Genomic DNA, 24,068 nt, shown 5'->3' on the forward strand with positions numbered 1-24,068 from the left:
GAGAGAGAGAGAGAGGTCCTCAACGGCAACTTTCTTTTTCAAGAATGGAGATCAAGGTGTAATTACCGTGGAGCTTTCTAGCAGCGGTAGCCGACAGAGCTCGCACACGCGCACAATGCACGGCCATTTAAACGCTGTTTTGTATGTGTGTTTGCGTCTCTCTGATTGGAAATCATGATTATTTTGTTTAAAATTACATGCAATGGTGTTCTTGGCTTCCTTTTATTCATTAAAGAACATTAATTTCGTCTAATATTCAGCAGTGTTAGGAATATGCATCGTGTTTCAAAATACAGAGGCGTATTGGTCTACAGCACAATGAATATATACATGCGAAGTATTTTAGTCATAGCCAGATCTCTCTTTTGATGAAAGATCACCTTTAATTTCTTTCTACACTTCAAGAGACAGATGTTTCCATTACCTGCAAAAAGAGGTACTAGATGCAGCCAGTGGTACTAACGTATAATTTTTTGTGTGGGATCTGAGAGAGAGGTGTGGGGGGGGAGGGAGAGGTGTGGCTTATGAAGTGACTCTCAAGTTATGGAGGATGATGTTTCATCTTTTTTTCTCTTTTTTGCAGAATAACTGCTGCTTTGTGTTCGATCTGAAGCGACCCCGATTTCAAAATACCTGCCTGAAAAAGAACGAAAAGAGCTTGCAAAAAGACTAGACCAAGAAAACCTTTTGGTAGCAGAGAACGTGTACAGAATATATGAAGCTTCCTAGACCTATAATACAATTGCCACGTGCTGGAAATGGTCATAGCTCTAAGTGTCCCATCAGTTTTCTCACGCGCCTTTTGGTTTTTCTTTTTTTTTAAGTTCTTGAACTTTCACTTCTATTGCAAATATCTGTTTCGACTAATACGAAAGGATTGCAAATGGAAACGAAAGCAACCGTTTTCCCTGCCCCAAATACGAGTAATGCTGACGGTAGATCTAGCCCAATCTCAGGGCAGATTGCAGATATTTAATCACAAGCAATTATACATCATGGATGGGCAAGGTTTATATAAGGACTCTGGTCTAAGCAAGACTGATATAGCACGTTATTTATGGACCTTGAGTCTAAGGCATAGGACAGTTTGCTTTGGAACCGTGGATGTACTAGACTCAGTTTTTAATACTTTTCCCAAAATTTGTACAGCTATTGTAATAGCTAAGGTACCTTTTGTAACAAATATGAGTAGTTTCAGATACAGTCACTTAAAAAAGAGGGAAGAAAGAAATAAAAACCGCATGCTGTCCCCTAAAACTTAAGTTCAAATAAATTGCCATCCCTTAATATAGCCTTCACAACAGTGTATCATACTTAGACTAAGTGTCTTTGCCCTAATACACCCATTATGTCACCTACAGACTAACAAACTGGTTTTAAACGCGTTTGGAAAATGGAATGCATTATTTCTGCTCGTATTACTGCAGACTTTCCAGATGAGAATGGTTACAACTGTTATTCACTTAAAATCTTTTATTTTCAGCAAAGAAGACAGGAAATAGTCGCTATCTGACTTTTCTAGTTGCATAAGCATGTAGGCTACCTTTCACCCAGACCCATGTATTTTCGGAGCAAGAGCCCGTGCTGGCATGAGGTGAGCTTAATTTACAACATCAACAGCAAGTGTTGACGTGTAGACTCAGTAGCCAAATTTACCACTCCTAAGAATAATAATCATTATCATGCATTTATTGGTACAAGTTCATTATTCTTTGTTCAATACTGACTTTTTTAGAATGATTTTTACAAAAAAAAAAAAAAAGGCCACCGAAAATTGATCTACCTTTCGGTGGTCTCGGTATAATGCTGTATGAGTCGCGGTCCGTGAAACTAACCACGGCCCGGTGGTTGCCTATCCTATATCGTTGCCAGAAGTACGATTATGGCTAACTTTAACCTCAAATAAAATAAAAAAAAAACTACTGAGGCTAGAGGACTACAATTTGGTATGTTTGATGACTGGATGGTGGTTTTTAAGATCAGAGGGCGGACAGAAAAAGTGCAGACGGAACACAAAGCCATCTCAATAGTTTTCTTTTACAGAAAACTAAAAATGTCTTCTAGAAAAGTCGAGGCTAACGCCACACTTGTTTCTTGAAAACCCAGATTCCTTAGTGATTGATGGCACTCTTACTACGAGCCATGGGTTTTTTCTCTAATTATATTATTTTATAGTCACGTACATTGCTATAAATCACTTTGAACCAGACCTAGAGTGGCTTTGTAACACATAAATCATTTTATATTTGAATGGAAACTAGTCTTTACAAGAACAGACTTTCTTAAATCTTCCGCTTTATCAACAGAGACTAAGGCTGTATAACTTTGTCTACCTTTTATGCTGAATCCCGGGACAGTATTTAGATAATATTTCACCTGATATTTCATAATAAATTACAGTAGATGATGTAATGTCAACATGTTTCCTACGCAACCGACTGGGTTGTTATCTTTGTAGTTCAAGGCGCAGCCGCTTGGCGGCTCTGCTCTTGTTACTTCTTGCTCTTCGTCAGAGTCTCTTAGATAATATTGTAAGCCACCAGAGACCCTGTGTTCTTAACCACAAATTATCCAGCACACCAGAACAGAAACGTAATGGACGAGTTACCAATTTAAATAATGGAACTCGATTTTCATTTTGATACGAACCTGGTCAATCTGTTATTAAACTGAGAAGGTAGTACTATCACAATGACGATCCGCTTGAAATAGTACCAGCGAATCGATCGCAGCGTTTTTGAAAATTCTTGACAAATTACAACTTTTGTGATGTTTGTTATAAACTATATGTATGCAAGAGCAGCTGATGAAAACTAACTTATATAGTTTAGTCTTATTTCAGGCCGTATTGATCACGACCACATTTAGATCATATTGCCTTAAATGGAACTCATTCTAGTTCTCATTCCCTCTCTCTCTCTCTCTCTCTCTCTCTCTCTCTCTCTCTCTCTCTCTCTCCCATCTGGTTATTTGGCGAATTTTCTGACTTTGCCATCAAAAAAGATACATTCTTTGTCGGTACTGGGTTTCGTTATCCATAGAATTTGTGTTATTAACGTATGACGAGTATTAGTGATACTTGACTCGGACCAGTGCTCTGATTGGTGCTATTGTCCCCTGGTCCCCATCTTACTTTCCACCCTCTCCTAACTATTGTTTAATAGTGCAGCTGAGAGGTTTTCCCCCCGTTACACATTCCAAACATTTCTACTCTCAATTCCCCTTTCAGCGCTGAGTGACCACATAGGTCCCAGCGATAGGCCTTTGGCCTAAATTCTTTATCCCTATGGTCCACTGACGCTTTTCCATACTGCTGAAGTTTGTAGCAAGTTTCATCAAAAGCAGGGGCGTTAACCTCTTACTCAGCCTCTCTCTCTTTTATATAAAAACTTTCTACAGTAACACAGGAATTCATTCTTCAGAAAAGACAAGAGGACCTCATGCTTGCAGTGTCACGGTGCAAGTAGGTGACCAGAATTTTTTAACCGTGATTTTAATGAGTCTAGAGATGGTCTGCTTGGAGTCGCCAGGTTGGAAAAAAGTTTTTGCAAAAAGTACGAATGTCAGATTTTCCTATGGAACGGGAGGCTGTTTGAAATAGCACGTGAGCGAAGCTAATTTAATTCGAAAAGAAGAAGAAGAAGAAGAAGAAGAAGAAGAAGAATAAAAGATCTCACTTATGTGAAGCCTATGTAGAAATGGTATAGACTATATTTTGAAATCTCATGTGTAGAGCTTACTTAAAGAGAACAAAATAGAGATTACTTTGGAATCCCATAAATCTACAAAATCACCGTTGATGTGTGCAAAGTTCCAGAGACGAGATTGCTTTGAGATCCAACGCGTTAGCAAAGTCTTCTGAAAATCAGAAAAGACGGCCATTCGGTCTAGCCCGAGAAGTAAAATTCTCACTAAACTGTGACTTTTCCGTTAGATGATTAGGGAACTTTCACCTTGTAGGGGGTGGGGCAGTCCTGTCATACCAGAGCGTCATACTTCAGGTAGTTATGTGATATCACCAAAGTAATTATATAAAATTACTCTCGCTTTCTATTCTCGCTTCCCGGCGTCTCCTTATTATGGCGTTTAATAATAATAATAATATGAAAATTATGCAAATACGTGATATCTTCAAGGCAAAACAGTACGGCTTAGTACTAACATGAAAGGCTTCTAAATTTTATTAGTTTTCTGTCAAAGAAAACTATCGTGCCGGCTTTGCCCGTCCGTCCGCACTTTTTCTGTCCGCCCTTAGATCTTAAAAACTACTGAGGCTAGAGGGCTGCAAGTTGTCTGTTGATCATCCACCCTCCAATCATCAAACATACCAAACTGCAACCCTCTAGCCTTAGTAGTTTTGATTTTATTTAAGGTGCTTCTGGGAACGATATAGGGTAGGCCACCACCGGGCCGTGGTTAAAGTTTCACGGACCGCGGTTCATACAGCATTATACCGAGACCACCGAAAGATAGATCTATTTTCGGTGGCCTTCATTATACGATGTAGCAGCTGTACAAAAATCTCGATTGCATTTTTTATTCGTTTTGCAGAGCGTGATTAACTTCTGGTTACAAATGATTGAAAACTTTCCCGCCGTTTTTGACAAAATAACCTTGACTGGAATAACCTCTGATCTGGATTCTGCATTCCCCATTAACAGTTTTCTCTAAAATTAAGATAATTTCGTTTTATTGCCGTAATTGCTCTACAATGAGGAAGTTCTAAATACTTAGACACTCTCCCGATTTCTTGAGGTAAGCTGCCGATTTTGGCAATACCTCCCACATGGTCTAGAACTCTAGATAGACCCAGGACATCCCGTTACACCGATCTGCTGCTCGTAAGCTAATGACTTCCCCCGACTGGGCAAATAATAATAATAATAATAATAATAATAATAATAATAATAATAATAATAATAATAATAATATGTTTGATTAAGACCTCAGCCCTAGACTGAAGTCTATAGAGACCTGGAACGAAGCGCACAGTCAAGTTCGTAAGAATTTAGCGTCAACAGACATTGAAGGTATTAGGCTGAGGTGAAACTCTTCCACCAAATGAGCTTCAGTAACATGCAACCTCTTCTGTGAGGATGGACATATTTGGTGTGTGTGTGTGTGTGTGTGTGTGTGTGTGTGTGTGTGTGTGTGTGTGTGTGTGTGTACAAGCAATTAATCTTAAACCCAGTTTACAGTAATGAGCATTGAATAAAATACAAAATCGACAAGGTACAATGAAAAACTGAAGCACGACATCTGCCCCGAACACACGAAGCACGAAACACTTCCATTAACATATCAGCGACATACAACATACACGCTTCTAAAGAAGCTAGAAGGAGTGCTAATCCATTATTCTAAATATGCCAAAATAAACATGTTAGCAAATCTGTTCATAAGAAAAAAAGTCCGCGAGTTTAAACTTCGAACGTCCAAACGAGATGCTACGAACACCTAAACAATCGTGTCCGGAACACTGTTTCGAGAGTGATTCGAAGCAAGATAGCGTCTGGCATGTAATGGACCTGCTACGGCAAACAGAAAGCAAGAAGCAGTGAAGGCGTCTCTCCAGACAGACAACAACAAACCAAGGGTTTCCTAGGAACTTTCTAACACCTGTCTGGCCGCAAGTGTGATTTTACATAACCGGCGCGGTTGAGGAAAGCCGGTGGTTCCCACTTTCAGAAGTCTCTGTAACTTGGCTGCAGATAGAGAAAAGTTTCGTTCACTTCGATTTTCTTCGGCTGGTGACGAGACTCTGAGAATGACAACTGGTGGTCGATCATGCAGGGCAAAATTGTCACCTTTCTAAATATTCTTTAGTCAGGAGACTTTTAAAAAATTCCTTATGAAGGCATTAGCAACTATAAGTATTTTTTGTTTATCTGATATCTCGCATAAAATCTTTATATATAAATAAATATGCAGGCGAATATTATGAGTACGTCTAATTTATAAAGAAAACAGTTATAATTTTATAACTTTGTTGCCAACATGAAAACAAATGTAGAAGAATATCTCTATGTGCAAATGCACACATATTCATGCAACTCAAACAACATTGCACATGAATTAAATGATAAGAGGCTCCATCGAGCATTACTGCTCCTAAAATTATAAGAGGCTCCATCGAGCATTACTGCTCCTGATGTACAAGCAAATAAAATCGCCTCAGCTGGCCAGCATGGACATACGGTAGTTGCCACAGGCCATCCAATAGCCTATATGGCAACTAGTGAAACCACTGCATGCAGACAGGTAGGACAGCTAAGTTGTGGGCCAGGGAGCCTCGCCCTTATGTGTGAGGCTTACAGGATTACACCCTTAGCCAAGAGGACCCGAAGCTCACTGCATTACAATGCAGCCTATTATATATCTCCTGCAGCCGAAGATTTGCAACCAGAGATCCATGTATACGCATGTGCATTTTTTTTTTCCTGTGTTTTCAGTTCATTCACCGACTGTTCCACAAACCTTCAGAATCTCTAAAGATCATCTGAAGTACCGATACAGACTCACAACTGTCAGAAAAAAGGAAGGCTAATCCAGGGAATGATGTGTTAACACTAGCCGATCCAGGTGGGGGCACCTGGGCACGTGCCCCCATGAAAAAATAATAATATAGAAGATTTAGATAATAATAATAACATAAATGGGAAATATAAAAATGGGAAAAAATAAAAATCTAATATATATATATATATATATATATATATATATATATATATATATATATATATATATATATATATTTTTCCCATTTTTATATATATATATATATATGATTATTTTGTAATTTTTTTTCATGGGGTATATAACAAAATAAATGAAAATTTAGATAATGCCCTTATGAAATTTTTCTAGATCCTCTAGTGTGTGTTAACTGTTTTTCTGACATTGACATTTAAAAATTAACTGAATATCACTTTCCAAAGCTCAATATAATCATACAATTAGCATTAATGGACTACATTATTAGAGGCACCCGTATGTTCATATATTCAAAAAGTGTCTATTTTTGCAAGTAACTTGAATTTGAAATGCTATTAATATATAACTCATGGCGGTAATTTTTCGAAAGACTCCAGCTAGCCATTTTTGCATGAAAAAACATTTTGGGTTTTTCTAGGAAATGATAGGGCACTAAAAAGAACCTAAAAATACCAACCTAACGTACCTGGTTACAATTTTGTCATAACATTAGCTATGGGGGAATCGTGTCTTATCAGTCGTAATTTGATTAATTACTTTTCTCTGTTATTAGGCATTTGCGAAGGATATGTATAGAAAGACATTCTTTTTATGTATTTTGTCCAAGAAAAATATAAATTATAATGTGGGAGGTGGCTGGAGTATTCCGAAAAATAACCCTCTTAGCTAAGTATTTCGAACATGCTCATATATATATATATATATATATATATATATATATATATATATATATATATATATATATATATATATATATATATATATATATATATATATATATATACATATACATACTGTATATAAAATTATATATACGTCACATTATTTTCCATCTGAAGAAAAGATCTGCCAATGGTTTGTTTACGTAGTCATATTGCGGCATACTCTGAGACGCCCCCACATTTTCATAAATACTCTCAGTCAAAAAGACGAAAATATTCGTTATTTTCCATACATATTTTAATATTATGCTAATATTTCATTATAAAACTATTTTTATAATAATTTATGTAATTATTCGACTTATAAAATGTTGATTTAGAACAATTTTATCCGAATATAAACCGACTTAGCTACGAGTCAATACTAATTCTCACTGTCAAAAACATTCACGTTTATGTCATCGTCGGAGACCTTGCTGTGTCCATCTGGACGAGTGAAAATGGCCCTTTATTAAGCGTTTTTACTTCGTCTGCGCCAAAGAAATCGCCTTCGAGTTTATTTGAGGTCAAAGATGGCGTTGAGAATGATGATTCTATTGGCCCTGGCCCTTCTCACGATGCCCGGTGGGCACTGCTGGGACTCGGAAGAGATGGAGTTGTTCGACGTCGTGGAGGAAGTCAATAGGAACTTCTATGAAGTCCTCGGAGTGTCCGAGGTACGTTTTATGATTTTTAAATGAGATAAATAAATAAAACCAAGAGTAAATTAACATTTTTGTACATTTTTATGGGTCTGTTTTGTAACATTCGGCCTTTCATTACGGAGGAGGCTGTGACGGGTCTACGATGCCCCACTATGCTTATGGTAGGTTAGCATAGCCAGAAAACAGGATTCTTGATTTATTAGTTTTCATTTAAGTGGCAGGTTACGTCAGCGTAGGTGATGTGACGCCAGTTTTATTAGCCAATCGATCAATGACAAATTTGGTAGAACTGGGGTTGCTTGACATCGGGTATTACCTTGGGAATTGACTTTTCCTATATTTTGGTTGCTTATCAAGAATTTACTGTTATTTTGGTAATTCCATATATTAGCTCCGCGCCTGTTTTTACTATATATTAGCTCCGCGCCTGTTTTTACTATATATTAGCTCCGCGCCTGTTTTTACTATATATTAGCTCCGCGCCTGTTTTTACTATATATTAGCTCCGCGCCTGTTTTTACTATATATTAGCCCACGCGCCTGTTTTTTTTTATATATTAGCTCCAAGCCTGTTTTTACTTTTTACCTTTTTTACAAACTGGTTTTTTCTACACTTTTAGGGTTTCTGATACTGGCGGTGCATCTGTTTGTTGTCAGCCAAATGGAATTTCCCTTCGCCGTGTTTAGCACTGGCCCGGGGGGTGTTGGGTACCCATACGTTAACAAGTTATTGCACTTGCCGGACGGGATACGAACCGTTCGAAACAGATGTACCCGTGCTCTGTCTTGTGAAGATCGCGTATGGAAACCCCTTGTTGGATGGACTTCGGGGGTTAATTACAGGTTAATTAGACTCAAGCCCCAAAAATGAAAGGTAAATTCATAATTAGCAGCCAAAAAACTGTAGAAAAAGTCAAGTTATAGTGCCGTTGGCGACGCGGAGCTATACTATAGTTCTACCTAATTTTTTGTTGGTCGACTGTAATTAACCTGTAATTAACCTCAGAATTTGTATGCTGGCCATCGTGGAATGCTGTCACGCATGCGCAGTGTTATAGAGGGGCTTTTGGTAAAAAGTGGTTTCCTTTTCCGTGGGGTACAGGAGCTCTGCCCCCCAGCTAAGTAACGCAGCCTGCTAGGTTAGGTTAGGATAGTTCATTTTATAATAGTTTCCTTAGCCAATCCCTTCTTGAACATAGGGCCCCCATTAGGGAGGACTTGCGCATGTGCACAACCATTCCATAACAACCACATTACAGTCCAGTCTTTCTCCCAGCGTTTTCCCCCGCTCAAAACCTTGCGTTCCCAAAGGGTCCCCAACCATGTTGGGTAGATATGAGGTTAATAATAATTGACCAACAATAAATGACACCACCTCCCTCGTCAGCAACACTAAAAGTATAGGAAAACTCAATTTCCAATCTGGCATGAAAATGTTGAGTGTCTCTGCACGAATACAAACCCTCGGTCCTGTCCGGCACTGCAATCACTTACCTTCTGGCCGCCAGACAAGAAGCACGGATCACACTCGCCAAACTGGTTTTCCTTCAACTCGCCACACTGCGATCCTAGTTTTCTGATGGGCCAGAAGGTAAGTGAATGTAATGCCAGATGGAAGGGTGGGACTCCCCACCCTATTGCCGGTAGTTAACTACTAAACAACCTTGTTAAGAGTTGAATGGCTGGCTTCCACCTGTACTGAAGGTATTTCCATATGTAAAGACCTCAGGTTTTTATGTTAGGAAAAATACAAAATGCTTTAAAATTTGTCATTTCATGTGGTTATGATGGTGGCTTTATCGTATCACAATATTGGTATAATAATGCACGAGGGTAAAAAGAGTGCCTAACAAAAGCATGATTGATTTTTCCATAAAGTTTTCCACTCTGTTCTCACTCTCCATATGAATGTAAGTGACAATGATAAGAATGTGAAGTTATCAGAATCTCATAATCAATTCAATTTTTTTTCCAGGATGCAACAGTAGGTGAGATTAAAAAAGCATATAGAAAGCTTTCTCTTCAGCTTCACCCTGACAAAAATGATGCTCCAGATGCCGATGTTCAATTTAGGCAGGTCAGTTCAGTTGGTAATAAGCTTGTGTAGTGTTTTGGTATTTAATTTTTAACAACTTTTCATGGAAGGTAAAATTACATGTACATGTAATGGCTTTGAATAAGCACATGCCGTAGTCTAGTTTCAGTTCTGAATATACTGTAATTAAATGCTGGTGAAGTATTATGTTTCCATATTTTTAAATTTTGTAACTAGTTGAAGTGGAGATTTAATGAGTAGTTTGCCTCCATTTTTAACTTTTTCCTCACTGCTATTTCATTATGCCGTATATTGTTTCAGCTCGTGTCTGTCTACGAAGTGTTACGGGATGAAGGGAAAAGGGCCCGCTACAATAGGGTGCTTGTGGAAGGATTGCCCGATTGGCGCTCTCCTCTGTACTATTATAGACGTGCACGAAAGATGTCTCTTATGGAGATAGCCGTGATTCTCACTGTTGTTATATCTATTACTCAATACCTCATGGCCTGGGGATCGTATATTGATAAAAAGCAGACGATGGTAAGGAATTGATTCTGTAGCTGCCTTGTGTCGACCATTTCTATACCATAAAGGGGTAGTAGTTTACCATTCCAAGTGTAAAATGTAATTGACTATTTTGGATATTTTGCTATGATACACTGGAAAGATCTTGCTGACTTTCTGAAAGCAAGCACACTGATTTTATGGCTAGTCCAGTTTTTTGCCTTTCTGGTTATATATAGTAAGGGACCTGTAATTTGCACAAGAAAATCAATACGTACAGCCATTACCTTATGGTTATAATAATGGACCATTTATTTACACAAGAAAATCAATACTAGCCATTGATATTGGTTAAGATATACATTTTGGAATATGTAATACATTTATTAGTTGTGCTAAGGATAATGTTCACTTTCTGATTTCTATGTGCATGTTTTTCCAGGAAGAATTTCTTGTTAAGAAGTATAAAATAAAAGATAGGAAGAAAAAGAAGCAGGAGGACTTGGAAAATATAATGCTAATGGAAGAAGAGTTGAGCAGCATACCCAGACCAAGGTAATCTTCTTTTGATGACTAAATAAATACTTTAGCCTCGTAGTTTGAACTACAATGCACCATCAAAGCTAAATAAAGTCAGAGTAGCATGTGGGGCAGAGTTCAGTATGTGTACACTGCTCTGTATATAAGTAGGCTGCTTTTTTATCTGCCCCGTAGTGGGGTAGTGCTGTCAGTCCACCTCACGCGGTGCACTGTAGGCATTACTTAAGGTCTCTGCAGCATTCCTTTGAACCCTAACTGAACCTCTTTCATTCCTTATACTGTACCTCCTTTCATATTCTCTTTCTTCCATCTGACTTTCCACCCTCTTTTACAATTGTTTCTTAGCGCAACTGCGAAGTGTTACCCCTATTACAGCTTTCAAACCTTCTTACTGTCAATTTCCATTTCAGCGCTGAATGACCTCATAGGTCCCAGCCCTTGGCCATGGCCTTAATTCTATATGCAATCCTATTCTATCGGCTTTTTATTTGTATAAAATTTTCAAAACATTTCTAAACCTGGAGTTTCATGGTACAGTGTGTTATTTTTTTGTCATTTTATGTCAGTATTTGTAGAGACAAACCATACTTGTTTCACAGCAAACCCATTATCTATAACTACCAACTTTCATGGTCGATAAACTTCCTCAGACACGTTTAAGTCTGCCAAACAAGTGAATTTATATACAGCTCTTCATTCCGAGTTTTACAGCAGTCGGCTAGTTTACTTCTGCGTGCGATTGTGAATGGTTCTTGTCTTGTTTTTTTTACACAGTAAAAGAAAAGTGATGTATTTCATTACCTTGGTGATTTTCTTTATGGCTGTTGTCAGTAGTAGCAAGGATTGTAAGTACTTTTCCTCTTTAATTTATGTGGAAGAACACTTACCTAATCCACCACAGAGTAGTACTTAGGTTTTGGGTGAATATATTGGTGTTGGTGAGGACTTGAAAGTAACTGCTAGTTTGGCAAGTTAGCTGCTTGTCAACTGAGTGCCAACTTAATTTTCTCCTCAGTTGCTGCTAGTTCAGATGTTTGTTAAACCTTTTCTGTGTTATTTCTTGGTCTTTGTTTGACTTTGTTTACTTAAATCTCATCTTTTGCCTGAACATTTTGCATTTGTCTTTTTTGAATCGTATTGCTCTGGCATTTTTATATTCATATTTTGCGTTATTTTACTCCTCACTCCCTGCACAGAGTGCTACTTCTGTCCTTGGCAGTGATCGTGTATTCTTTGCTCTATATTCATTGTAGTTTTCTTTTTCTTGCATATTGCTGTCTGGAAAGTGTGTAAGCTGGAGCATGGATGAAGTGGAGAGAGATAACTAAACTACTGGTTGATGACAATTTCCCATTAATAGAGAAAAATTTTTTATGTATATATAGCATGACAGCCTCCCAGAGGATGTCATGCAATTGGAACTTACGAAGTTCAAGTGAATATGCAATGCATTACTACCCTAATACCATTCTCCTTGCATTTTAATATATTTTTATTGATTAATATATTTTTTATTTATTAATAAGTGGGATCTCTTCTCTATGTATTTCCCTTTACCTACTCTTCTTCCTAATGAACACCATATTCTTTGGAAGATTGAATTTCAAGTCAGTGGCCCCTTTGGTGGGCTTGTTCCATATGAATAGGTTCCATCTTCTGAATAATAATAATAATAATAAACAGTGTGTATTTAATAATAATAATTTGACTGGTCATAAACAGCTCTTCCTACCTGTGTATTTTAGAAGAAAATGATGTGTGTAGGGGATGGTTCCCACAGCAGTAAACATTGATGATGGATCAAGTTCCTGCACTGCTATGTAAAGTACTTGCTAGCTAACAGAATGTGGGTAATAACCTATTCCCACTTCAAAAGTTATGGCTTTGTTTTGAAACAAATGGTATTTTGAAAAATTGTTTCATCTACTAAACCATTCCTTTACCAAGCATTATCTACCTCCCTACCCTTCCTTATTGAAACTGGTTATGCTATGCAGATAATGACCAATTCCACCTGTAGAGGTGCTTGTTCAGACAGGTGGAAATCAGAACTCTTCTGATTCGGGGATGTCTCTGGAGAACGTGCTACCATGGATATAGGCTATCATATTGCAATTGATATCCACATGATAACAGTTACATTTTGTCTTTGTGTCCCAGAAAAAACAGCAAATACTTGGGACATTTTTCTCAGTACATGTAACTTACCAAGTACATTAATTACACAGTAGAAAGTATAGATCTGTAATTACTTGGTAAGTATATATGAAACTTAATTTTATTATGAAAATACCATTTTCATGTATGTAACTTACCAAGTAATTACACAGCTATATTTCTACTGTGTAACTACTTGGTAAGTATATATGAAACTCAATTTTATTATGAACCATTTTTCCATCCTTCACCCAACAATGTTCAGGAGAGAACTGAAATTCAGATTTGTTGAAACAGCTGCAGTTCATCATTTATTCGGTTTTTACGTAATTTGACATACGTGAGCATTTTTGGTGAGCGTGTTGTACTGTATTGTGGCTTTTTCTGAAGTGCCCTTTAGTGAATAAGATGCCAAAAAATAACAAATGTTCTTGTACAAATAAAATGCTATTTCACATAGATATTGAAACAATATATGAAAATAGACTGCCCATTATATTGGAGTTGATATTACAGCTGGAAGAACATCCTCCCTATTCAGCTTGTTAAACTAGTCATTTTCTTGGTAACGGGAGGTCCTGGCTTAGTAAGAGGTATGATAACAGTCATTCAAGAGGAGAAAGAAAAGAAGAGACGAGAAAAGGAAGAACAAGAAGAGGAGGAGAGGAGAATAAAGGAAGAGGTGAGTTCTTAAAAGCTGTAGTTGTTCATTAACCGTATTGAGAATTGACGAGAGGTCTTCATGTTTTACTTGGTTTTACTTTGTTTAAAGTAATAGTTGAGGTTTACCATTCCAAAACTTCTAAAGTGAAGGGAGATTACTGAGTGATGAATAAAATGTAAGATAGGCCTGTATTTAGTAATAAATATAATATAAGATAGGCCAGTATTTATTGATGAATATAATGTAATTTAGGCCAGTATTGAAGTTTGGTAAAGTCAGCCCGTTATCCTAGTCAAGCTTTGGACCTATTGTAAACCTGAAAAACACATAAATGCATTTTTAATTTTCATTTTCTCAGTATCTAATGGTCTATTATTATTTGTTTTTATGAATGGAAACCGCTTTTTAGTAATAGTTCCATTTTGATTGCTAAAAATTTCATCAGTGGTTCACATTTTTTGTTCTTGGCTGTGGTCAAACCATTTACCATATTGTCTGTGTCTGTTTAGGAATCATTGTTCTGCAATCATTTTTTACAGGAAGAGAAGAAAAAAGCCAAGAAAGCCAGCCGTAAGGAAAACCGTAAACGGGTTAATGTTTTGCCAGACTATTCAAATGGAGGATGTGTCTTAGAAGCTGTCGATGGTTCAGAGTCTGATGGACAGGTGAGTATGGAGTTTATTTCAAGTTTTTGTTTTCTGAGATAGGTTTTAATTGTATCAGTTGCATTTGCATAGTTTTTGTTTGAGGTTAATGTTTCAGAATCACTGTACTTGAGACAGAATTGGGGAACTTTGAATGACATTTTAAAGTCCATCACAATTTACATTATACCCATGTAACAGTGTGGGTTAATTCATCCAAGGTGTTGTTGGTTAATGCATGGTAATCAAACATGAAGTCTCTAACTGTATCCTATAGTCACATTGACCTCTGTGTGTAATACAGCCAATCCTCAATCAACAGTTACTCATTTATTTAGCATGACAAGCAAAATCAGAAAATCTTCATTTTATAGTAACAGGGTGGGTTTTTTCTGTTGATTCTACCATTGTTGTTCATGATGCCATCTGCTTACAAAGGCTGTTTGATGAATTATCAGGGGCATTAGGAATCCTTGCCCTTAGGTGTGAAGAAATCTTACATACCAAGCAGTGGATAAAAAAAAAGTTACCTTAAACTCAGTAATTAGTTAAATTTATGAGGAGTAATGAGTTTGAAAAATATTCAAGGTATTTCAACTATTCTTTCAGTCTCCTAAGCCAGTAAGACCAGCAGCTCCAGTTTACAGTGGACCTTGGACAGATGACGACTTCAATGACCTCGCAAGACTTATGGCAAAGTAAGTAAAGTATACAAAAGTCTAAAATTAATTCTGCATAAAATCAGAACAAGACCTGAAGGATGAGTATATGCAACTGTTGTTGTTTGTAATTCATACAGTGTATACAGTGGACACTGCCTATTTGCAGTTCTGGATTCGCGGCTTCACCTATATACACATTATTCGCAGTGTTTTTCATAGAGAAATTTCCACAAATTACTGTATTTTTATATCATTTTCATGACCAAATGCACTTTTTGTGATAAAACTATTAAAATATTCAGGTATAAGCATTTTTAGAGGTTTTTAGTCTTTTCAAGTATCAGAATACGTAGTTCTAAATGTTTTAGAGGGGGAGTTAGTGGTATGCATCTCCCGCAAATACCGGGGGTCGACTGTACTTATATTTTAAATAACATTCCCAAGCATTTCTCAGTTTTTTAATCAATTCTTGATCAGTTTTTTTACTGTCATATTTGTGAAAATTCGCAAAATGAAATGTTCCTTGCTAGTTCATTTAAGGCTGAAATGATTGTCATTGCAATTTCAGTGTAATATATGTATCAATTTGCTTGTGTGATATCTTTTGTTCTAAATAGTCAACCAAGGTACTTTTAGAATTTCCACCTTCTTCAGTTGAATTTTTGTATGACAGTATTAGCTAAATGTCATAATTGAGTACCCCTCTTCCTCATCCATAAAACTGACAAAAGCAATTTTTGACTAGGGTGAGGTTGTCATTTTTCATTTGGATTTATTAATTGGAACCTTGTGTTCTTTCCCCAACTCATTTTTTTTTTCCTTCCTACTTAGGTATCCAGGAGGAACAGTTGATCGATGGGAACGCATAGCAGAAGCAATGGAGCGTTCGGTGTACGAAGTAACACGAATGTCAACCAAAGTAAAAAATCAGTTAATGCAGCGATCATCAGAACAAGACAGTGAAGACAGCGCGCCTCAAGTTAAGGTAAGAAAAATATTGATCCAGAAATTTAACTCAATGTCATTTGGTGAATAGGACAAGGTGATACAGGTAAATACCTTCCTTCTATTCATGAGGATTCCTGTCCACTTGGTACTCGGGAAATAACTGAGGTTCATAAGGAAGGCACCAGTCTTCCAGTTCAGGTTACTGTGCTTCTGTGATCTGAATGTACTGGCAGTTGATAAGTCTCAACTCTGACAAAACATGGTGGTGAGCAAGTTTGTCACCTTGATGTTAGACAGTTCAAAATTGTTGGAGTTCCTCAGTGATATATTTCTCTGAATGTTATTCTGGGCAGAGGAGAGAAATGTCTGTTTGATCCTGAGTTTTGTTATAGGGAAGAGGAACACCATGGCTGAACTCCCCTCGTAGGAAAACCAAGCATTCCCCTTTGAATGGTCAGTGTCATCGAGATTGCAAGCAACTAATAAGTTGTTGGGTACAGTATACTGTTTTTCATCCTATTTGCAATGCTGCTGAAAAAGAAGGGATACATAGTGCTTTCCATTCCCAAACCAAAGTCTGGAATACATGAAACAGTCTGCTGGCATATACCTTTCCACCCTCCTCATGAAACCTGCAGTATTTTAATATAATATTCTTAGTATTCTATATTATATTACCCTTAACTGGAACAAATCTTTGACTTTGGCTAGGTGTATACTGCAATACTCATCTTCAACAAAGTGTTTTCATTCAGAGGGATTACACAGAAATGGTTCTTGGACTTTTTACATGTTGGGTTTGAGAGAGTACAACAGAAATCAAGGGATAAGATTTAATTTAAGATTACCAGTTTGACAAGTAATAACCAAAAATAAAATGTTGGTACTTTAGGGTTTGTTTGCCGTTAAGTGGCAGCCAGAAATATTCGAGTTTGTTACATAGGTTTATATATTTTTTCCAGGTTAAAGTGAAGACAAAAGCAGAAAAGGCTGACTTATCAGCTGGAAGTGATGAGCTGTGGAATGTGGTTCAGCAAAAAGCATTAGAAAAGGCCCTGAAACAATTCCCAAAGGGTACTGATCAGCGCTGGGATAAGATTGCAAAAGCTGTACCTGAGAAAACTAAGGTAAGATGATTTTGTCCGGTATTTTTACTATTCATAACCAATGAAATTTGTTTGAGTACAGTTTCCCCGCAGAGGGATAGTGCCATCAGTGCACCTCATGCGATGCACTGTAGGCATTACTTAAGGTGCTGTGCAGCGTGCCTTCAGCCCCTAGCTCCAACCACTTTTGTTCCTTTTTACTGTATCTCCTTTCATATTCTCCTTCTTCCATCTTACTTTCCACTCTCTCCTAACAATTGAATCATAGTGCAACTGCGAGGTTTTCCTCCTGTTACGCCTTTCAAACCTTTTTGCTGTCATTTTCCATTTCAGTGCTGAATGGCCTCATAGGTCCCAGTGCTTAGCCTTTGGCCTAAATTCTATATTCAATTCATTTCTAAGTACAGTTGACACTGTTCAAGTTTAGTTAGATGGAAATTTGTAAGAGTCAAGTTTTTTCATAGTTGAATAGATTTGAAGTCTTTACAAAGTGTAGTTAAGAAACACACACAAAAAATAGTTTCATTATGCTACTGTAAGTTGCATTTTACAAAATTTGAACAGGTGTGCCACTGATAACAAACTCTTAATGTTTACTTGACACAAATGCGTAAATAAGGGTGAACAATCCAAGTAGTTTTTACTTTACTCTTACTGCAGTAGTTTTTGAAAAGTGGAACTCAAGTTGAGATGCAGTGTGACCATTTGCTTTTGATATTTTGTAAAATTATTTGTTTCTTTGGTCAGAGATTTTAGGATGAGCATAAAATATAAAGGCAGTATTTTAAGCAGTACTGAAAAATGACAAATTTTTAAGTAATTTGTATTTTCCCTAACATACAAACCTGAAATCTTTACATAGGGGATTTACTTTCAGCGGAAGCTGGAGCCGGCCGTTTAACTAAAAACAAGGTGGATATTAGTAGTTGGCTACCAATGGTAGGGGAGGAATCTCCGCCATCCAGTCGGTACGCATTCATACTTTCAGGTCTGTTTCTGTAAAATTATCCAGAATAACTAACAGTTGGACTGTTTTTGCAGGAAGAGTGTATGCTTCGTTTCAAATTTTTAGCCGAAAAATCAAGAAGAAGAAGGAAGAGGAGGCCGAGAAACTAGACAGAGACAGGGACGAGGAACAAGACGAGGAGGATGAAGACAATCAAAAGGAATCTGATGTTTGTCCTCAGACAGAAATTGCTGGGGACGAGATGGCTGATGGTGACGAGGACACTGATAAAGATAGTGTAGTTTCGAGCAACTGACAGATAGTAGAGGTTTGAGTGAAGCATTGTGTGCTAAGGTTTCCCATGAATTGAAGACGGATGTTATTTTGATACAGAGAACTAATTTAAGGAGATTTTATACCTGTGTTTTATAGGAAAGGCTTTTTTTGTATGCTTAAAAGGGTAATCTCAAAACGGTAGTAATTAGGTCATTTATGTACATACTATTTGCAGTGTCCTGATGGGTGTATGTTAAGTTGTGTATTGAATATGACATCAATATAGGTGTTTGAATTTCATGTGTATTTCCTAGAAGTACTAATACTTTGACAGCACAAGCAGTTAGTAACAACTTTATATAGAATCATAATTTTTTTTAGTATATTTATTTCATCATCACTTAATCACCTGTTCATTTAAAGCCATGTGATTCAAAGTAGATTTGCCAAGTATAGTGATATCTTGAATTGTGGTATGAATAGTTTATTAACATTTCTTGTTACTATAAGACATCTATTTCTGAAACATTCATCAAATACAACTTTGATGGATATACATAGTTTTTAATATGTGGGAGAATTATGTACACTGTTGAGCAGTGTGTGAATTCCAGGTTGCAATGTTTTGAATTGTCTTAGGACTTGACAAAAGCTGTCGGTAATATATGATAGTTTAATTTCTTGCCAAAATTAATTAGTGTCACCAGTGGTTAAATTATTACAGTTTTGGCATTTCTTCCTTTTGTTGTGTAAAGGGCAAATGAATGATTTATGTACTTAAGGATAAATGTGAACATTTTGTACATATTTCAAGAGAACTGTTGTTTTCATTTTGTTCTTCTAACTTGTTTAACATTCTCTGTTTCAAATGTTTATAGTACAGGTTAAATTCCACTAATGTTTTTCAGTGAAGATTGTGATTAAAATCTGTCGTTATTAGTTAACTTGTTAGACATTAGAATCTTCATTAGATCCCAAGGTGAAGTTCCCATGTATATTTGGATGTCATCAAGGTGAGTGCAAAGAAAGTGGAAATGAAAAATGCTAAATAACTCTCATCAAAGTTTTTTTTATAGAATTTTTTTTTGAGTGGAAACAGATTTCAGTGTAAACATTTTAATAAGAGATATGAAGAAATGTTAAACCATTCCAGCCTATTCAGATTTTTTATCTAGTAAATTCAGCTGTAAGTATGCCAGTAATCATTACAATCCCTTTTACAATCAACTCAACATTTTCACTTGATGCCAAAAGTCTCAACCTTATGCCACAAAGACTGACAAATCTTTTGACTGATTTGCAAATACGTAACCAGAAATCCAAGAGCCTAATCGTGATTTGTGAAAACCGAATGGTAGCCTTATAGTAGGAAGTCAGCCTCCATTACTTTTAAATAATAACAAAAAGCACAAAACCAGTATCAGCAAATGGTAAGCGTTCAGAGTTAAGGGGATCCCATCAGTCATGTAGGACCCAGTGTTTTTGGTTTGGTTTGTTTATTATGAATCCCTTTATTTTACTCTGAACTCGCAATGCTGTAGGTCAGGTTAGGTGTGAGGATCCAGAAGAGTAAAGATTCAGGCACGTTAGGATGTATCCCTGTATTTCATATAATTTATGGCACTCTTGGTCAGGTTAGGTTTGCCAAACACTCACCAACCCCTGTTAGGTAAGACCCAGTAGCCTATCTTGGAACATATACCTGTAATCTGCCTTGCCACATCTGTTATTATTTACGTATTTTTGATAGTTCATGTTATTGCAACTAACTCTTCATTTTCCATCCATCCAAAATCCCCAGTTTCTCACTAGGGTCCTATCGTAACGTAGAATGAGGGTTATGGGAGACAAAAATGATTGGTTTGTACCAACAATATGGATGAAAATTTATAGAACTTTGAAAAACAGTCAGAAGAATATATGGCCCTCATATTTGGCAAGAAATTAATATCTTATAATTATCAAAGCTTAATTAAAATAATTTCATCTACATATATGTTGATAGTAATATGTAATATCAGTAGTCTTAGAGGGTAAATTTTTTTTATAAATTATATATACAGAAGAATACATATATAATGTAAACTGTTGATTTACTAGTCATGAGTTCATTTATAAAATCAATTAGAAAATAATGTTGGGATACCTTTTTATAGTTTAAAATAAGCTGTAGCATTTTAAACAAATTTAGGCAGCTGCTACAGTACTGCTGGTGTTTCCATTCCTTGTCTCAAGAGGGATAATTCCATTGTTGGTCTGGGTTAAGATTAGATCAGGAATACAGTATGGGATTTAATTTGTATGAAAAGTCACAATATAAATGTTTTGACTTCAGGTTTTCCCTTCAAGGACTGGAATGTTTCAATGAGGTTTCATGTATCCTTGTTCATGTCGTAAAGCACAGTCCTAATCTGCATGCCCGAGTTATGTTTTCATTTTTTCATTTACTTTTGAATTACAAGTTTTTGTGTATGCAACGTTCGCAAGATTTTCAAAATGATATCATTATTACAAATTCATGCATATCCAGAATCCCCTATGGCAGGTAGTGCCATCATTGCATTTTATGTGGTGCACTGTAGGCATTCTTAAAGGATGTTTGATGCTTATCTTCGGCCCCTAGATGTAATCACTTTTCAGCCTTTTCCTTGACCTGCGTTCTTGCTTCCTTTTTTCAGTCTCGTTGTCCAACCTCTCTAACTGTTACTTCTCCTTGCAGTTGTGGGGTTTTCTGCCAGTTCCACCTTTAGATCCATGTACTTCATTTTCTGTATTTTCTCAATCTCTTTATCTCTTTGTCCAACCACTATAATTTCCTCTTTTCACTGTCATCAGCACTAATTTGCAAAAAGTGCTGCAGTGATTATCTTGATAGTTCTAATTCCATAAAATCATATTTCCAGAATAACTTGTTGTCCAAAGAATGATTCTCAGTGTATAACCCTTAGCTTGATACAGCTAATTTTGGTTGAGAGCAGTCTGTGAAACAAATGTTCTCACTCTTGTATTACACACAAACTAATTTTTCATGGGACTGATGAATACATTTATCCTGTTTGAGACTTGGGGAAAAACACTAAAAGGTACTGTTGTGGTTGCTTTAGCATTTTATGTGCATGTACTATGATGTAAATTTATTTTAATATATTCTTGGTAACTTTGATGAAATAATACAATCGTTGTCCTGTTGAAATACGTTTATTCTTTGAAATTTTTACTTTTAACCTCTTGAATATTTGACGATATATAAAATCATGTATATGCTGATAAGTAAATATATATCATTCATTTTAATGCTATCACCTGTAAAGTTGTGTGTTAAGGTCCTCAGCAGTTAAAGTTGCTTTGATATTTATTTCTCAAGATTACATTTTAGACAAGCCATGATGTTTTACACAATACTTTCAACTCTCACTTAGCAGTTCGGGCCTGCCGTAGTACATGACACTCAAGAAAAGATAAAAGCTCAAAAGTTCTTATGGTCTCTCTTGAGATTGTCAGTGGTGAGGGACCTTAACGAATATCAGCGCCTCTGTTAGGTGGCTATTGGCACCGATAAGCAGATATCAGCACATACTGGCGCCGAAAATCCAGTTATTGTCGTCGCCAGACAAGCGCCATAAAACCGGATCACCCATAACCAGGGACTGCCTACATTTTTGCAGATGGATTTAATGCTCGACATATAATGTCCACTGAATGTGAAAAACTGAAAAGGTACTTCAAGAAATTCACAACTAATGACTGAACTACAACTTCCTTCAAGTGAAATTTGTAAGAATGCAAACTATGGTGATGAGTGACCCTGCTTTACTCACCTTGATACCAAAATCCATAGAGCCTCATTTAATATTTAGACATCCCAAAAAAATGGGTATTCTATAAAAAAAAAAAAAAATACTGTAAGCAACAACTGTAAGGAAGGTTGTAGATCCAAAGGTCCCCTGTCCTGGTAGGATGTGGTATCTGAGGTTAGGTTACTTTAGGTGCATCCTGCAAGTACCATTGAACATTTTTTTCAAAGGTTAAGGGGAATCCAGGGCCTTGCCAAACCCCAGCCAACACCACTTAACATCCTGAGTTAACAGGGCAGTGCACAAGAGCTTTAAATGGGGGTGGGGGATTTATGAAAAATAAACATATAAATACTGTAGCAATTTCATCAACAGCTCTGTGATAGGGATTACAACACTACAGTCGACTAAAGGGGGCAGTTGAGCACACAATGTATTGTACTACTAATGGATTATTTATTTATTCATTCTTTTCTCCCACATTGCAGCTTAACATTCTTTGTTAAGTTAGGTTTGGAGATACTGCTCCTATTATTACAGGTAACAGTGGCACATTTTCATCCCTTGCTACAAAACTTTCATGAACCAGAGATTTTTCCATTGACCAATTGATGAGCATTTTACTTGGTTGAAGCTTCCCCTATGCAATTTCTTTCTTATTTTTTTTACTGTGGTACCCTCATTATTGTTACATCTACCCAAGGGTTGGGGAAACACCCAAATGAGTGGTTGTCACCAGCAATGATAGTGAAAAATGTCAGACATAAACGTGTTTCATGTGTTTGGGGAGAAATTGTTTTATACAATTACCTTGTGCACAAATCCAAATCTATCAGCCTAGCAGTGACCTATAACTCACTCAGTTATTGAAATAAACTTGAATGTTTGAATAAGTGATGATCACCCAAGTCTATAAGTGCCATTTGCATATCTTGGCAAGACAACAGAAAGTACAAAATGACTACATACTCTACTGTGAAAGATTGTAGATTACATACAAAAGACTCCCGGCATATGGGGTGATGGACATTTAACTTGAAAAATCCTTCTCAGAGCAAGTTTGAAAAAAAAATCAAATGACATACCTGAAATGACATGGAGACCCAAAGTATGTCCTTTCCTATCCAGTATGTCCCTTGTTAGAAGCTGAATTAACTATATCGTTTCTTTTTAGTTATATTGTATAAACTATCCTAGGAAAGAATCCCTTCAATTATTTAGCTGTAACACGATAGGTATTAATTTTAGTATGGCTAGAACTTTTTTTAGCAGTTTATACCATCATGTTCTTACCGACAGATTTATTTATGAGATGGATATTAAGTATATTACTATTTCTATAATAAGCTGTCTTCTTGAAGTTTGAAGGGAATCAATATAAATGATACATTTACTTACAAACATGTCAGTAAATATTTGTGGCTACACTTTGTTTCCATACCTAAAGCTTTGCAACTTCTCAAAGTCACTTTAAGTTCAGTATCTTGTCTGCTCTGACTTACACAGATTATACAGTACAAATCCAAATTACAGTCTTCATTTGCATGATTACCAGAGCAGTGATAACAAACTTTATAGTTATACAGTATTTACCTTCCACTTCCTCCCAATATAACCAATACAGTATAACTATACAACTGACGACATAGGCAGGTCTGCAAATAACATTTATCATGCAAGTCATACGTACCCATCCGAGTAAAAACCCCACA

The 24,068-nt window shown here is 36.6% G+C and overlaps 1 protein-coding gene across 1 annotated transcript; it reads left to right on the forward strand.

Annotated features, from left to right (window-relative positions):
* The first annotated feature begins 7,821 nt into the window (after nucleotides 1-7,821).
* On the forward strand, nucleotides 7,822-21,872 carry LOC136851985 (uncharacterized protein F54F2.9). Its single transcript, XM_067126409.1, is given in 11 exon segments — nucleotides 7,822-8,092; nucleotides 10,056-10,157; nucleotides 10,437-10,655; nucleotides 11,062-11,174; nucleotides 13,833-13,998; nucleotides 14,520-14,645; nucleotides 15,234-15,322; nucleotides 16,118-16,271; nucleotides 17,197-17,361; nucleotides 18,382-18,418; nucleotides 18,421-21,872. Coding segments are annotated over 11 exon segments (1,497 nt in total). The 5' UTR covers nucleotides 7,822-7,948; the 3' UTR covers nucleotides 18,603-21,872.
* Nucleotides 21,873-24,068: the final 2,196 nt, after the last annotated feature.

Source organism: Macrobrachium rosenbergii, chromosome 24 (assembly GCF_040412425.1).
Source record: "Macrobrachium rosenbergii isolate ZJJX-2024 chromosome 24, ASM4041242v1, whole genome shotgun sequence".
Taxonomy (NCBI): Eukaryota; Metazoa; Arthropoda; class Malacostraca; order Decapoda; family Palaemonidae; genus Macrobrachium; species Macrobrachium rosenbergii.